General features: G+C 40.4%; 1 protein-coding gene and 1 pseudogene across 4 annotated transcripts; one reads left to right on the top strand and one right to left on the bottom strand.

Moving 5' to 3' along the window:
* The window catches only part of LOC148389907 (lys-63-specific deubiquitinase BRCC36 pseudogene), a 1,645-nt pseudogene extending 1,043 nt beyond the window's left edge, over nt 1–602 (top strand).
* A 216-nt stretch (nt 603–818) lies between these two features.
* On the bottom strand, nt 819–14,782 carry LOC148389906 (cilia- and flagella-associated protein 44-like). 4 transcript variants are annotated; one of them, XR_015861793.1, is made up of 35 exons: nt 14,623–14,782; nt 13,670–13,812; nt 13,186–13,348; nt 12,798–12,900; nt 12,503–12,719; nt 12,300–12,414; nt 11,684–11,848; nt 11,347–11,502; nt 11,224–11,271; nt 10,679–10,778; nt 10,301–10,395; nt 10,014–10,217; nt 9,369–9,479; nt 9,126–9,275; nt 8,736–8,930; nt 8,455–8,597; nt 8,080–8,359; nt 7,614–7,669; nt 7,362–7,524; nt 6,954–7,084; nt 6,621–6,826; nt 6,416–6,557; nt 6,149–6,326; nt 5,826–6,067; nt 5,281–5,491; nt 4,991–5,194; nt 4,576–4,768; nt 4,382–4,495; nt 3,935–4,065; nt 3,343–3,459; nt 3,050–3,251; nt 2,807–2,967; nt 2,589–2,723; nt 1,604–1,998; nt 819–1,162 (listed from the first exon to the last, which is right to left on the bottom strand). XR_015861793.1 is itself a non-coding variant. In XM_088392420.1 (34 exons), exons 1-34 carry the CDS (start codon nt 14,644–14,646, stop codon nt 1,720–1,722), a joined length of 5,277 nt encoding a protein of 1,758 aa, XP_088248546.1. In that variant the 5' UTR covers nt 14,647–14,782; the 3' UTR covers nt 819–1,719. The 4 variants fall into 4 exon arrangements, 3 of the variants coding, with proteins under 3 accessions (XP_088248546.1, XP_088248547.1, XP_088248548.1); XM_088392420.1 differs by having other exon boundaries at nt 819–1,998; XM_088392421.1 differs by having other exon boundaries at nt 819–1,998; nt 9,126–9,272.
* Nucleotides 14,783–15,939: the final 1,157 nt, after the last annotated feature.

The raw sequence follows: 15,939 nt of genomic DNA, 5'->3' as shown, positions 1-15,939 counted from the left end.
TTATTCCAAATACAATGTTGACGAAGTCAAATGTTTGCTCTCCGAACAAGGACAAAAAATAACCCAACTTGCTTAAGTTGGAGCACGAGTGAAGAAAAGCAATGGGTTTTTTTTGTCTTTTTTTCCTTGCAGGCAGTGGTAAATAGAGCAAGTGCCTATATTTGAGATTTTATACTCTCCATTGGTCATATACAATTGTATGCTTTGTTCTCACAAGTAAGAAAATTAAGTTCACTCCTACAGCTGCCTCACTTGTTAAGGTTTTTCCCCCCGAATACTACTGTGACATTTCTGAACACTGGCAAAACAAGTAGAGCACAATAGTAACACGTGTTACTCGTGAGGCAGTCGTGACTAAAGAAAATCTGATAAGGTGTTAAGAATTGGTACATGTCTCTAACAGAGCCCATCTAACCTATCCATGTTAAACTAAACATACAATTTGTTAAAGAAGAAAAAATGTGCATTTGGATTCATGGACGCGCCCTTGTAAATACTGTATACTGTACATAAATCGGATATACAAGCTTAGCAAGATTTTGATCTTATCTCATATTTTATGCACTACACTCAAGCCAAATAAATCTGTTGTGTTCATATAACTTGATGTATGAGCCATTTTTGTCCTTTTGTTTTATTTTTGGACTATTGTAATTGAATTGCCACTAAAGTCTAGTGACTAGAGCATAGGTGTCGAACTCAAGGCCCAGGGGCCAGACATGGCCCGCCACATCATTTTATGTGGCCCGCGAAGACAAATTGTACATTGACTTTATGTGTCAGGACTAAATTAAATATTGAGTTCACTTTTAAAAAAATTGAGTTATTGCTAGCAATTTTTATTTCCATTCATTTTTTCAAATAATATGTATAACATATTTTTCTATCTGATTTAAAAGCTAGTTATTCATTAGTTTGTCGTGTAGCCTATACTTTATATAGAAGATGCTGACAGTTACAATGGCCCTCCGAAGGAAACAATGATTATGATGTGGCCCTTGACAAAAATTTATTTGACACCCCTGAAACTAGAGGGACTCTTGTGAACTACCATGCACTACACTGGGAAGTCATAAAGCCGGCAGGGCTGACAAGAAGCAAACAGGGACATTGTACGGCACGGAACTCCACGACAGCTGAAGGAGTACGATGGCGAAGTCGTCTGCAGGCAAAGGAAAAAGGGGGTAAATTTGAGCATTGCTAGGGCCGCTCCTGTTCTGGTTCCAGAGCGTTGATAAAGAGGATGGGAGGGGATTAGCGGGAGTGGGATTATCCTGTGCTGACCTTGGAGAATTGTTCAGCAGTTACTGATATTGAAAAAGCTGAGATATTGGCCCAAAATTTAGTTTAGTCTATAGCGCAGAAAATTTATCAGGGGTGGCAAAAAATAGGAAAGAATGTACAATACGTGAAAGATTCTAAAGTAAAATGTTGAAATATCAGAACCCAACATTGGAAAATGTTTTGAAATAAGAATTGAACTCTAAATGGCGTTTTTGTCAACATAGCAACTTGAACACAGCAGGCACAAAGAAAGACCGTGTTTGAGATTCCACCTCCAGAAATGATGTGGTCTGATCTAACTACTTTTCAGTGAGCTCACCGTTGTTCTGTGGAATTCTGTTAAAAATGCGTCACTCTTCATCCTCTGCTTGTGTTAATTTATCAGCAATCTGAGGTCCATAATAATGAACAAGTAACATCAGGTGAATTCCATTTTTAGTCGTCCGTCTCACTTGCACTTGTGTCCTCTTCCTTTATGCCAGGTATAAGTATTCCTCGTTTTCTGCTGAGTTTGTGTACTATGGGAGTGGGTTGACGAGGGAGCGGCGGTAGATGAGCATGGGCGGCGGAAAGCATGTGTCCTCCAGTGGGTCCAAGCTCGCTGACCTCTTTAGATAGCTTCTCTATCTGCTCAGCTTGTTTTCTCACCAGTTCCTGAAGACTCCAGATTTGGTCCTTGTCTGCTCGCCTGCTGCAGGCCTGAAGATGCTTTCCCTGAGTACACACAAGTACACGAAGGTATTTGGTTCGGGCCGATACAGACATAAAGATTCAAATTCACTGAAAGACCAGCAATATTTTTGATTAGTAATTGAAGTAGATTGGTTTCGTGTATTACTGTTATTGTCGAAATAAAGTTTGAGATTGGTTTTAGTTTTCATCCGTCTAGTATGCAGTGATTCTCGAAGAGTGAAAACCACAGTACCACACTCTCGCTCCAACTAAAGCAGTTACCACGACTGTTAAGATAAATAGTACTTTTTCATTTAATCATTTAAGATTTTCACTTTGAAAATTCATCTAGGTTCAATAGAAATGTATTTAACTTTTATGTTCAGATAATGGATGGATAGATGCTTCATGATGCGGTGTTTGTGTTCAATTGTATTACAGTGGCTTACAAATAACAAAATATTTACCTTTTAAGAATAAAAAAAACGTTTCATCACTTTTCATTAAGACCCACTGTGTTGCTGTGTATTTGTAATGTTGGTCATGGTGGTGGTGCGTGTTTGAGGTGGTCCTCGGTGGAATTTGCTTTAGGGTCGAGATGATTGAGGGTGACAAAGTTGAAATTGAATTACAATTTTCTTTTGTCTCGCGTAAAGTTTCATCTCCAGCTCCTTCTTCTGTTCAAAGAGGCTATTCAAGCAAAGGAGACGCTCCGAGTTGCTCCGTGTCATCGCGATCAGGGCTTCACGAGATTTTTGTACTTTCCTCTAAATGTCACAGACAGAAAAAATGAATCGTAAGAAAGTGTCATTCATCCACCAGATACATACACACATGCAAACTGTCTTACATCCCATTGTTGGATGTCTTTGGCAATTGCAATTTCCCGCAAGATTCTTTCCTGCTTCATCTCAGCAACTGACTTGTTGGCACACAGAGTCTGCAGAACCTCCATATCCACCTCTCTCCCAAACCTTGTCATCATCAGCTGGTGACAAAGCTTCTCCAGCGCTGCACCAATTTACAAACAAATTCAAATGAATATCCTGGATTTGGCTGCTGTCGGTAGGCCTTCGGATGTTTTTGGTCTTACTCTCAATTTCATTGTTCATTTCCTTGCGCTCTTTGATGAGCCTGATGTGCTGCTGACGGGCCTGACGGTACACTTCTGTCTGCTGATGCTTATCTACTTCTAATTCGTTCACTCGCTCCTGCAGCCTTTGTAGCTCCATCCGAGTGAGCACCAATGCCGGGCTGAGGTCCGAAGGCACTTGGCCAGTGATATCAATCTCAATCTGAAGATTGCAAAGTGGCACTGAGAACTTCTTTTTAAAACGGAAGTACAATTTCATTGACACAATGATTTTTTAATTTTTTTTTTTTTACCTGGTGCAGCCGAAGAGGAACCACAACATCCAGTTGGTTCATTTTTTGTTGTTTCTCTCTGTTGACTTGTTCTAAGTCATCCTCTGCAGCCTTAAGACTGAGTTTGACGGACTTCATCTACAAGACCATAGCTCAAACGTGAGTAAGAAGAAAAAAATAAAGTAAAACCAAGAAAGGATTGCAATTACGACTCAGGTATGTTTTCTGAAAATGTCCGTGAAAAGTCTATTTTTGAAATACAATATGAGAAAGTTCAGATTCTTTTCACATTTAAAAATGTCTCATTAGTTTACAAAGTATATTAATTTATCCCATCAAAACATGAATGGTGACAGGAACCGACATGCAATTTTGCAAATTTCTGGTTTATTCTAAATCTCATTCAAAGAATTTCTGGAAAGTTCTGTGATCATAAATACAGGCCAATAATAACAATAATAATAATAATAATAATAATAATAATAATAATTTCAGAATGAATAGTTTTAGAAGTAATACATTCTGATGACAAAACCACATCATTTTGATATACTATATGATTCAGTACTAAGTTGGTACTTGGTACAGCCACGTTTGCATGCCCTGCTCTGACCTTTTTTACAAGGGCGTCACAGTCCTTCTCCAAGTGTTCAGCATTCTTCTTTTCCTCTGCCAGCAACTCCTCCAGGTCCAAGCGACGTTCACGCAGCTCCAATATGTCATCAAACAGCTTTGGATCGCACCCTGTGGCACGGCAATACTTTCAGTACAACTATCGTCACAATTCATAGGACCAGATGAATACACCGCCATAAAAAACGTGTTTTCATTTAGTATATTCTTTATCCATTCGACTGATCTTCTGTGTATCTTCACATTTTATTCTCAATGAGCACATCTTTTCAACAAAACCCCCAAAAATAAATGGAGGTACTTTTTGCTTTGAAGAGTTCATTTGGGATTGTTGCAACGTCTTCAACAAACTCAAAGAGTTCAATCTAACTTTTGTCAATTCCCATGACCCGGATGACTGACTGAGAATCTGCGCAGATGTACTGACCTGCAGGGCATTCCTCCACAGCCCCCTCTCCATCCAATCCATCCCAATCGTCATCGTCGTCATCATCCCAGTTTTCATAATCGTCAAAGTCATCATTGCTGTCTTCGTCTTCCTCTGCAAAACAATTTCTTTGAATTTCTTGCATGACAGCACACACAAAGAGGTCACATTCTGTGATCAAAGCATTCCCTCACCATCACTTCCTTCCTCCTTCTTCTTGGTACGTTTTATTTTCTTCTTGTAAACTTTGGTCAGATACTCCTCAAAGTTGTTGTCATCACCCAGCAATGCATGGAAGGCTGCTGTATTGGATTTCTCTTTCTCTTGACGTTTTGCAATGTCTTTACGCTTCAGTTCCAGCGCCTTCCTACACCTCTCCAACTCAGACTGTTACAAAAGAGACCAAGACGTTTGTATTTGACAACATGGAAATGGCATGCTTGAAGATAATAAAGTGTGCTTTGGTTCAACCGACAACAAAGAATGCCAAAAACAAAACATTGTTGGCTTCAATTCAGCGGATCTAAAAATGTTTTTCAAGTAACATACATATAAAATACACACCACAGGCATGAGCCACAGTTCAAAACGACACAAATATTTCCTCACCAGCAACTCATCCTGCTCCTTCAGACGTTTGTCAAGCTTGTCCTGCAAAACCTTTTCACTCTTATCCACCTCCTTGAGGAGCAATAGCTCCTGATAAAGAGTCAAATGGCGCAGATTGGCAAGTTTTAGCTTCCAGTCCAGCATCTGTACCTTCTCAAGACACATCATGTGATCCTTATCAAATTGATCCACCAAAGTCTTCATCTAGTAAATGCATGAAACAATAAATTCATGGATTACTGCTTTTTGATCCCGAGATGTTGAGTGCAGCAAGAAGAATTGAAACAGACCTGCTCCAGTAGAGAATCCTGCGTCTCTAACAACGTGTCTTTGTCCATATCGTGCAGGTCCTCCTCTCTCAATTCTCCTTGCTCACCTGTGGTCTCCTCCGCTGATGGATCTGATATCGTTTCACTTTTCTCCATCTCTTCAATCTCCTTTTCCAGCTCATCAACCACACTCATCCCACTCTCTTGATCTTCCAGCTCATCATGCTTTGACCTGTTGGAACATGACAGATGTTCTTTATTGAACTGAATTTCGCTCCCAAGTCAGATTTCATCAAGTTATTGACATGACAAACTAGTTCCAGCAGTGGTGGAGCTCTTCACTGGGGGTAGATTAACCTTTGGGTCTTTTGGGATTTTTCCTGATATTTGTCCCACATTTCCAACTGTTCCCCCTTTCAAACCTAAAAGGAATGTTTTCTGAAAAATTTGGGAGATTTGTAAAATTTGGGTTGTTTTACACACCCTTGAGATATATTTGAAGTATCTTTGGCCACCCCATGCCCAGCAAGGGCAAAAATCCTAGCTCTGCCTGTCGTATCCAGCACCTTTTCTCCTTCAGCACTCTGTATCTTTCTAGAATGGCTCGGGTGCATCGCTGGCTCTTCTCTGGTACTTCCTCACATCGTATCGTGGGCAGCAGGGGTGGGCGGCGGTGGAGCTGCGATGGCAAACAACTCTGGACCCTCTGGAGCTGTCTAGCCTGGGATCCCAATTTGGATAAAAGAAGAAGTTTGAAGTCCCGCAAGGCCACAATCTCTGTGTTCATCTCAGTCTGTTTCTCGCGAATCTGGAGGGATGGATGGATGGATGGATGCAGTTGTTCAGACAAATCTGCTGAGACTGCAATTTACATTTGAGTGCACTTTACATTGTCCTCCAGGTTTATCATCTCAACTTTCTTCCTGTCTGCACTCATTCGTAAATGTTTAGGCACAGTGAAGTTTTCGTCTGTTTTAAGTTTCAAGTCGCCAATGCTCCCTTTGGCTTCAAAGATGGCCTGCACATCTCGTGGGTCTTCACAGTCCTTATGCGGCTTTTCTGCATAACTGAAACATCAATGAGACATCATTGGAGACGGTCTGAGCGCAATCTTGAAGAGACATCCAGCAGTCATGTCGTTCAATGACACACTCACAGTTTGTCCCATTCCTCCTTCCTCTTTGCAATCTTGGCCCGAGCCTGTTCAGCTTTCGCTGCAGCTTTTTGGAGCCTTTCAACCTGCCGATCTGTAATCTGGACCACAGCTCGAGTCGCAGAGGTAGGAGGGGCCTCTTCCTCTGGCGAGCACACGTCAACGATAAAGCATGTATTGTATCGACAGTATTCCCTAACTTTCTCACCATCTGTTTCACTACTGTCTTTTTCGTGTTGTTCTACAGTTGCTTGGCTTTCCACCCCAGGGGTTTCATCGACACCACACTTGTTTGAACTGCTCTCCTCTTGGAGCCGGGTCGTAGAAAGACTCGGAATATGGTAGGTGGAGACGCTGTGGTCAGTGCGAATGGCGAACACAGTGACGATGTTACGCTCTGTCGAGTCACTGAACCTGAAAGTAACAAACACCAGCAAGGCTTTTCACTGTGATGCAGGTTGGATGTTCTGACGTCATTATGAAAATAGCAGAAAGGTCAGCATGGAAGCCAAGCCTTATTGGTGATGAGTCGGTATTGTACCAATCTTGTAGCTTTTTAAGGGATAAATGGGAGTGCTCCTCTCGCCAGCTCATCTGGTACTGGACTTCATCTAAACGTCGGGTTTTCTCTCTCTCAGCTTGCTCTTCAAAACGCTGGTCCAGCAGCAGTTCCTACTTGCAAACATACCGTATGCACGCAATGAAGCAAGAACTTTATTGGCTCGATGACTCAAGAGTTGTGTTATTTGAATGGCCTCTGTGAAGCAACCCCAAGGACAGGTAGTAAAAATATATCCGTGATTCATTATTAAAATGATCAAATCCCATTTGATGACACGGCTCTGCTAATCTTTTAGACACATTTATAAAGCAATTAGCTATGCACACTATTGTCATTGTCGAGCTGTGATTTGCGATTTGTGTGATTTGTGTGCGCGTGGATGTATACCGTAGGAGTCAGTTGAATGTGTTCAGGCAGGTTAAGGTTGTCATCCAGTAGTATTTTAAACTTGCTCTGGAGCGCAGCAAGCCTTTTTCGTTTGGCTAATATTTTCTTGTCAGCTTCCTGACGCTGCCGGTCTTTTTCCAGCTTCTGTTTAGCCGTCTCTATGCTGGAAGGAGTGCGAATCTGAGTTTCAAAGTCCATGTTTTATCATGCATCATTTCCATTTAAAAACATCAATGCTTTTTCATAGTCAACCTGTACGCTGTGGGATCGTCGATGTCCATGGCCAACTCTTCATTCTCTAGACCAATCTGTTAGACAAAGAATGTTATTTCTAACTGACATTTAAAAAGAAAACTACTCCAGTCTTAAGTCTTGAGGTAAAGTTTTGACCAGGTTCATAAACAACTTCAGTGAACAGGTTCTACCGAATGCAAGCAACCGAACCGAGCCTCCTTTATATTTGTAGATAAAACTGCGTAATAGTAATGGTAGTAAGGGCACAGTCATTTACTCAATTCAAACACACACACACACACACACACACACTCTGAGCACTCCAAGTGAAGTGACGGGCTCAGACTGCATTTTCCATCGCCACAATGTACAACTCGTGGTATTATCTCCATAAACAGGTTTGCTCTGCGTCTGGTGAGCTACGTCTTCATCCAGAAAGTCAAAATACCTGTAATACAATTAGACATGGTCTACCTTGACTTACCCTCGGTGAAGGAACTTTTGCCTTTTTTCTCTGCAAACCTTTCTGCAGCTCCTCATGAGAAAGCAGAGTGAAGGAGAAGATGTTCCCATCGTCTCCTGCTGTCAGCACAAACTGGTCGTCATGACTGCAACAGATATGCCTCAGGTGTCCATAATTGCTGTCGTGGATACTCAGTTCCCAGTACGCCTGCATGGATTTTAGTACGTGATCGTCGGCATCCAAAGGATAAGCTCTGATGGAGCCCGAGTGCATTCCGCATAGCATTAGCTGCCTGTTGGAGCTGTGGCAGAAACATTCAAACATGAGCATGACCTGATGACAAATACGGGAAATATTTACTCTTTATTCAGCACGGAATTTTTGTTATAAACATGCCTGAAGGTGACTGAACGAATGGGGTCACTATCAGCATTATGGATAGGCAGGAAGTCAAATGGCTCAACGGGACATTTTTCTGAATTCTCATCCTGATTCTCAGAAAACTTACAGTGGTACAAGAAACCAGAGTCATATCCTCCCTAAAGATGAGAAAAATAATGTAAATTGTTTCCCATTTAAGCGGGTTCCCAGAGCACCAGTGCGCTCAGGAATATCTGATGGCTACAAATAGTTTGCTTCATTAAGACAATTCTTATTGTGACTTGTTGAATTCGTACCATTGAGATCCAGAATTGGCCAGGCTCCGAGAAGAAACCCCAATAGAGAGGACTTGGAGGATCAGGAATGTAAATACGGGGCAACTCCTCCTCTTCCTCTTCCTCCTCTTCCTCCTCTTCATCCAATTCTTTTTCTTGACGTTCCTTCATTCGCTGCTCCTTTAATGCATGTCGTCTTGCTATTTCCTCGTCTCTCTGAAAACCACAGATGTAAGAAACGCAAATCTTTATTTGGGGGGTTGTTTGACTGCCCAGCATAAGTTTAGCACAAAGTGCAGTCTGCGTGCCTGGGTGGTGTTCGCTTTCTCAAGATGTTTTTGTATATAGGTAGAAAGGGGCGTTTACGAGGTTGAGGGAAGGAACACAACATTTTTTTTATGTATTTATTACCCTGATTTGAGATTTAATGCTTTTGAAGCGAAAGGTTCTTCTGGGCATGTCAAGTTGAAAGGACTTGGCTGTCTGATGGGTTTCAGGGTCAGGACATGGTACCTCCACAACATGACCACTTAGACATAGGATTAGCAGACTCTTTTCCTTCTAGGACAAAAAAAGAGGAATTTGCTTTGTTACATATCTTTCGATGAAAACAAAAAAAAAAAGTCTGCGAGCTGCCTTTTAAACATCACTTACACGGGCATGAGGTGACCATTCCAGCACTTGCACTGGTCCGGGAACCGAGACAAAACCAATTGGCTCATATTTGTCTCCAACGGTGAAGAAGAACACAGTGCAGTCTGAGCTCTGAGGATTAAGACAGAAGCGAGAGGTCAGTGAACCAATTCCCACAATTATGCTTTTATAGGGTATAGGATTTCCCACATCGATTGTGAGTTCAACAAGATGGTAAGAATAACCACATGATCGATTTTTATTGCATATTGGAATGAAGTGAAAAACAGTGCGCACGCACGCGCACGCATGCATGCGCATGCACACACACACACACACACACACACGCACACGCACACGCACACGCGCACACACACAGGGTGAACAGAAGAGTCAAAGAATCTACAATTAATCATTTTGCAAGAAGATGGCAGCAAGCAATGCAGCATTCCTTGTTTGACCCTCTTGAAAAAATGAGCCTTTTTCCCATTTTTGTCACCAAAGTACTTGATAATACGGGATCCGATCAGATCCCTTTAGAGCTCGGAACTACAGAAGAGAAAATGCATTGACAAAGTATCAATGAATTGATAAAGCTAAAATGTAGTGGGTATATCTTTGTAAGAATTAACTGGAGAATGTCTTGTTGAACTCAAGCCTTCTTACCCCGGTGGCCAAGACCGTTCCATTGTGTTCATATGCAACAGTGGTTACAGGAGCATTATGGGGTTTGAAGGCTTGTTTGAGGCGCAGTTGGGCCTCCACTTTGAGCCTGGTTACTATTTGAAGGCCTTTGGGGTCAAAAAGCTCCAGTAAGCGCACAACTCCATCTTCAAAGCCCGTCACTAGTAAATTTCCAGCATGAGTCACCTAGAGTCCGACAAAAATAAAAAACGGTTTAGTTTGCCTCTGATTATTGAGAAGGATGAGTAGTCCCCCACTATTCCACTTACTGAAGGTGGGGCCCAGTGAAGAGCAGTTCCACCCTGAGTGAACCAGCTACAGGTAAGTTCTGTTTTTGACAGAAAGTCAAAGATTCGGACAGAACCTGGAAAGGGAATAGGAAAGGCAAACATGCAAAAAAAGCAATATATGGTATTAAATGTTCTATATTTGTCTGGTCTGTTTAATAAACATGGTTTTGGAAATTAGCAAGAAGACTGAGCACGAGCAGTTTAAATCCAAGGCACAGGAGCTGTGAGGCAGCTATGCTAACCACTGATGCGCCATGCTACAGAGATTGTAGATACAATTTTTATTCTGAAAACATAAAAGCCGGGGGACATGTGTTCCATTACCCCCCAAGTTTGACTATAGAAATAGCAACGCACGATCTGAAGCAGTCGTGGCCATGAGATGACTCTTCTTTGATACATCAAGTCCGTTGATTGGCCCAGCGTGGAAGGAAAAAAGGCACACAGGATCAGGAGTCTGTTCACAGAGACGTTAAACGCCATCTTTTAATATCAGTGGGGGCAACTGTATACATCAGATCAATATAGAATCTAGCAGTGTTTTTTTGGAATGCTGTTGACTTTTAAATTTAAAATGTGGATTTGAGTTTTTATCATATAATAGGATTATCGGAGGGTTTGACCAAATATCATCAATAACAAAATGAACAGGAAAAAAATACAAGATGTGTTGTGTAGTTTCAACAATACATTGGAGACTGGAACTCAAAAGCAGATGGCAGCTTGGGCACTTTAGTAAAACAATCGGAAAAAAATCTCTGTTTCCTTCATATTAAAAAATATAATACTTGGAAACTATATAGGTGGGTATTTTAAAAATCATATATCAATATTGGCAATTTGAACATTTTTTACTTTTCTTTTGAAAAAAAAAAAAAAAATTACAAATCGGCAAAACTTACTGAGTATGTAAATGAAAGATCCACTTTCCAAATGGCTCCATTGGAATCCTACCAGAGCACAGAGAAAACCATTCAGTTCAGGTAATTCACTAAAACATGCATTCTAACTAGTGGCAAGCTGACCTGAGCATGCCAAACAGTAGAGTCTGCCTGCGCGCTTTTCACCATTGAAAAGAGGCGAACGTAGCGCCCAACCGTCATCTCATTCATGGGCTCCAACTCAAACTTGCTGTTTTCACTGCTACTGTCAGCAGCATCAATGGTCTCAAAGTCCCAGCCCTGCAGGATCAAGGGAAGCCACATACAAGAACCAAGCACAACATTATATACAATGGAGTGAGAACAAGATTAGCAAAAAAAATGATAATAATGCCGTAAATGGATAATAACAGAAAAATACCCCTCCACCCCCACCCCCCCTCAAAAAAGCTTGTAACATCTAGAGGCATTGGTATTTTACCCGAATCATTCCATCAGAGCCAAAGGTCATCAGTTGTCCGTCCTCCAAGGCAAAAGGCTGGACAACCCCTGCGTGACAATAATGTCCTCCCTTGCGGCAGAGCTCCACTTTAATAGCGTTTCCATCCCACAGCAGCAAGTTGCCCCAGTTTGAGCCAGAAAGCACCTGAGAGGAAAGACGTTGAGTGGTCAAATGACAATTTGTTAACTTGAACCGCACATATGATTTGACTCAACAAACCACGTATTACGATGAGGAATTGTTTGATAGTTGCAATCCAAGAGAGGATGTATTTCACTTACAGCTGGATGATGGCTCAATGGTTAGATTATACTACCAAAAACAAAATAGTACATACCAGCACAATTGTGAATATCAGTCTGATCATAGTTGTATTTGTCAGCTATATGTTTTAGTGATAACAAAAGCAAAATACATACCACCGGAATTGTGTCAGTCTGATCATAGTTGTATTTGTCAGATATACGTTTTAGTGATTGCTTGGCATTTTAATAAACTAAGCCAACATTGTTTAGCAGCATGTCATCGTTGTCGGTTTTAGTCACGACTAATCACCTCACAACAAAAAACAAACAAACAGAGCAGCAGCAGATACCTTTCCATCAGGAAGTTCAATGTAGCCTTCAATATCTGTGGCTGCAGTCTTTCCAAAATGCCCAATAAGTCCCTCCAATTTGAGACCTGTAAATGTGCTGGCCATTTTCCAGAACCTGGAGAGAGAAAGTATTTGATTTATGAATGTGAAAGACTAATATTGTATGACAGTTATTGATTTTGTTGGAGTGTTTTGTCATTTACTTGATATGTCCTGATCCTGATGATGTCAGTAGGCCAGGATTGTATGGGGAAAAGGTCACTCTGTAGACCTCCTGAGAAATGGCTTTGCACCTGAGCATCACTTCCTCCTGCTTCCAGTTCCACACTGTCAGCATGTAGTCAGGTTCACTGCCCAGGCTGGCCAGAAGACTTGCATCACTATTAAAGTTGACAGAGCTGAACGCAAGCTCTGTACCATCTACACACAAATAGACACATGATTAGACAGAAGCTCTCAAGGGAAATAATGACAATGATGGATTGGATTTCTATTTACCTCTCAGGATGCGGTATGCTTGTAATGAAGGGTATTTAGAAACAAGCAGGATGGGTTTTAGTCCTTTCTCTGCCACCACTAAATAATCTTTCTGATGGCTTACCTACGAAAACATACAGGATAAGAACTCAGTGCTTCTTAACTCGTAGTCCATGCTTATACTCTAATGTTGTTAGATTGAAGTGTAAAATCACCCGCAGGAACAAGGGACATCTCAGAATGAAGGAATACTGTATGTGGTACTTTTTTCCACGCTTACTGTTAAGCAATTCAAACCTAATTTGAACAGTTGCCTCCACCATAACACAAAATATGCTAGTTTTATATGCAGGGAGATTTGGTTTTCTTAAATATAGTTTGTTCATGTGCACATCTTCAGTCTGCTCACCCCAATGGCGCCAATTCCACCGCCACTGCAGGAGCGCAGGTACCTTTGCTGCCTGGTGCAAACATCGAGCAATATGAGCATCTGACCAGCTATGAAGACCAGAGTTCTGTCATCCAGCAACTGCAGGTTTGCTCTTCGACTACAGTCGTAGCCAAATGAATGACTTCAGGAAGAAGAAATCAAGGTGGACAATTATTCACCCATGACAATAAAATCCATAAAATTCAATTCTTTCCATGCATGCATTCATTGCATAAAAAACAGCTAACCCGATGAAAGGACATCAACAATTATAAATGAAATATATATATATATATATATATATATATATATATATATATATATATATATATATATATATATAACAGCTTTACATGAAAACTTTTTGGGTCAATGCAGTGTGACACATATTTGCCAAACGTGGCAACAAAAAGAGAAAATACATTGCTATTTGTTTGATTTGAAATAGTTACAAAATAAGTACGAGAGGATCAGGAGGTTCTCTGGGATTTCAGACTCAGGTGTGACGAATGGCTTGGAGTAAAGCTCCTCATAATTATAACACAGGTCTTCGGGTAAAGATGTTTTTTCCTCCTCATCCTGCAACCGTGTACCTTCTTTGCCCTCCTGTGAAGGAGAGATATATTACTTACATATTAGTTCAATCGGGTTCGATAGCATACAGTAGGAGATGCAATGTGGTTATTCTTACAAAAAGCATCTTAAAAATGTTCATAAGGATAAGTCTACAGATTGGTGGCATGGAAACTCACAAGGGTTATGTTAACCTGTATCATTCATGGCTATGTTTTGTTGCATGTGGATCATTAGCTGAGAATAGCAAACTACAGTAAATATTTGTAGACAGGTCATAACAGTATGTACGTATGTCATTATCAGTGTGTCTCCTTGTACAGCATAATGATGTAGAACTGTAATGTTGTAGTATTGAGACCAAACCGGGCTGCCCTGCAATCGGTTCTCTACCAAATTTAATATGTGGCAGACAGACGAGTCAACTTTATGCCCATATTACAATGCCTTCTGCTCAATCTCAAACATCATTATGGCTTTTCTTAAAAAAAAAAAAAAAAAGGAATAAAACTCAAAACTACTTTCGTCCAGGATTCAGATTTTTTTTCTTTTGTAGTCTGACAATTTGTCTTGATAACTTAATAAAACGAACCACAAAAGTATATTTAAAAAAAATACAGGAGATGCGATGGTAGGTTACCAATAAAGCCAATGATGATGTCATTGTCAAGATGACAGATGGATAATTTTATTAACAAGCAGCAAATGCAAATTATGCAATTAATATTGTCAACTGATTTAATTTTATATTAATCATTTTTCAATAATCAATGACGACTTTTTGAACGGAAAGTTTTGTTAAAACTTAGAAGCAATACAAAATAGAAAAAAAAAGGAACTAACCTGACGGGTGGCATCCTCAGCCATGTATTAGGAACAGGAAAATATCTTAATATCAAGTACTCAGAAAAAAATGTTGCTTGCAGATTTACTACATTACAAATTAGGATTTTTTTTCTTTAAATGATAGCTTCAATCGATTGATCAGGTTCAACTCAAACGTTTTTCCCCGTGAGAGGAAATAGATCAATAAAGTCTTGACGCGCACATATATAGGTTCTTACGTCTATGACGTCACGGACTGCGTCATAAAAAGCACGAGACGGACACGAAAGAACGGGAGTGATCAACAGCCAAATTCAGTGAAGACGCCTAAAAACAATTAGAGCTACAACAAAAGGGTGACTCAGGCATAGTTGGTGAAGGCTTCTAAAAAGGGAGTGGGTGCAAATTCTTTTTCTATTTTTAACAGTAAACAAGCGCCCTTTGGAGGTTGCAGTGTGAAGCCCGGAGTCATGATGATAAACAGCATTTCTCGTCCGACTAATGAGCAGAATAAAACGTGCAAAACGCGATAATCACAATGAGGATAAGGTACATTTCCCTGTTTTAAAATGTCTTCAGCCTAGACGGTGGTGGACAACACTTTGTACGGATAAATGTGTGAACTAAACAAGATAGAAAACGTAATACGGATTTCTCATTTATTTATGTTTCATCGAGAACCATTTTTGTTTCGTCAGGTAAATGTTTAAATCTGTTAATCGAAATGTTTTTGTTAATCCCACAGAAACCCCGCAAAAGGATCTTGCGGATCATCATAAACAGTTTTGCATGAACACGTCACGTACCATCTGAAATTAGAAACTATTGACTGCCAGAAATCAAAATACTAACCATAACCATATAGGGAGGCTACCCTCTGCTGGATGCAAGTAGTATTGCACCCAACCCACTCATTTTTATTTGGTGGCTTCAACGCACATATACAGATAAACTTTTTTCCCGGCTCAATGGAACAAACAACCATTACTACAGCTTAGTTTGGGGTCTTTTCTGCCTCTTCTTGGTCACAATTGCACGATTCACCTGAGACCTGAGGTACTTCCTGGCATTTTGAGCACATTGTGTTAGTACACTAATGCTGTGCAAATTTAAATTAGGATCCATAAAAAAAAAACATAAAAACATCCTGTACATCAGTGAAAAAAAATACAGACAATACATCATTGTGTTTTGTCCCCACTCTAAACTATTCGCAGCAATAAGGCAGAAAAAAAATGTAATTTGTATTCGTGTTGATCAAAGTCAGTTAAAGTGTTTGTAGAAGATTTAAAAGCCAAATGATTATTGATACGTATATGAACTGGCAATACATCA

Source organism: Syngnathus floridae, chromosome 12, assembly GCF_059516105.1.
Source record: "Syngnathus floridae isolate MCC-2025c chromosome 12, RoL_Sflo_1.0, whole genome shotgun sequence".
Taxonomy (NCBI): domain Eukaryota; kingdom Metazoa; phylum Chordata; class Actinopteri; order Syngnathiformes; family Syngnathidae; genus Syngnathus; species Syngnathus floridae.
The sequence above is the reverse complement of the archived record's forward strand: the minus strand, read 5'-3'. Positions and strand labels throughout refer to the sequence as shown.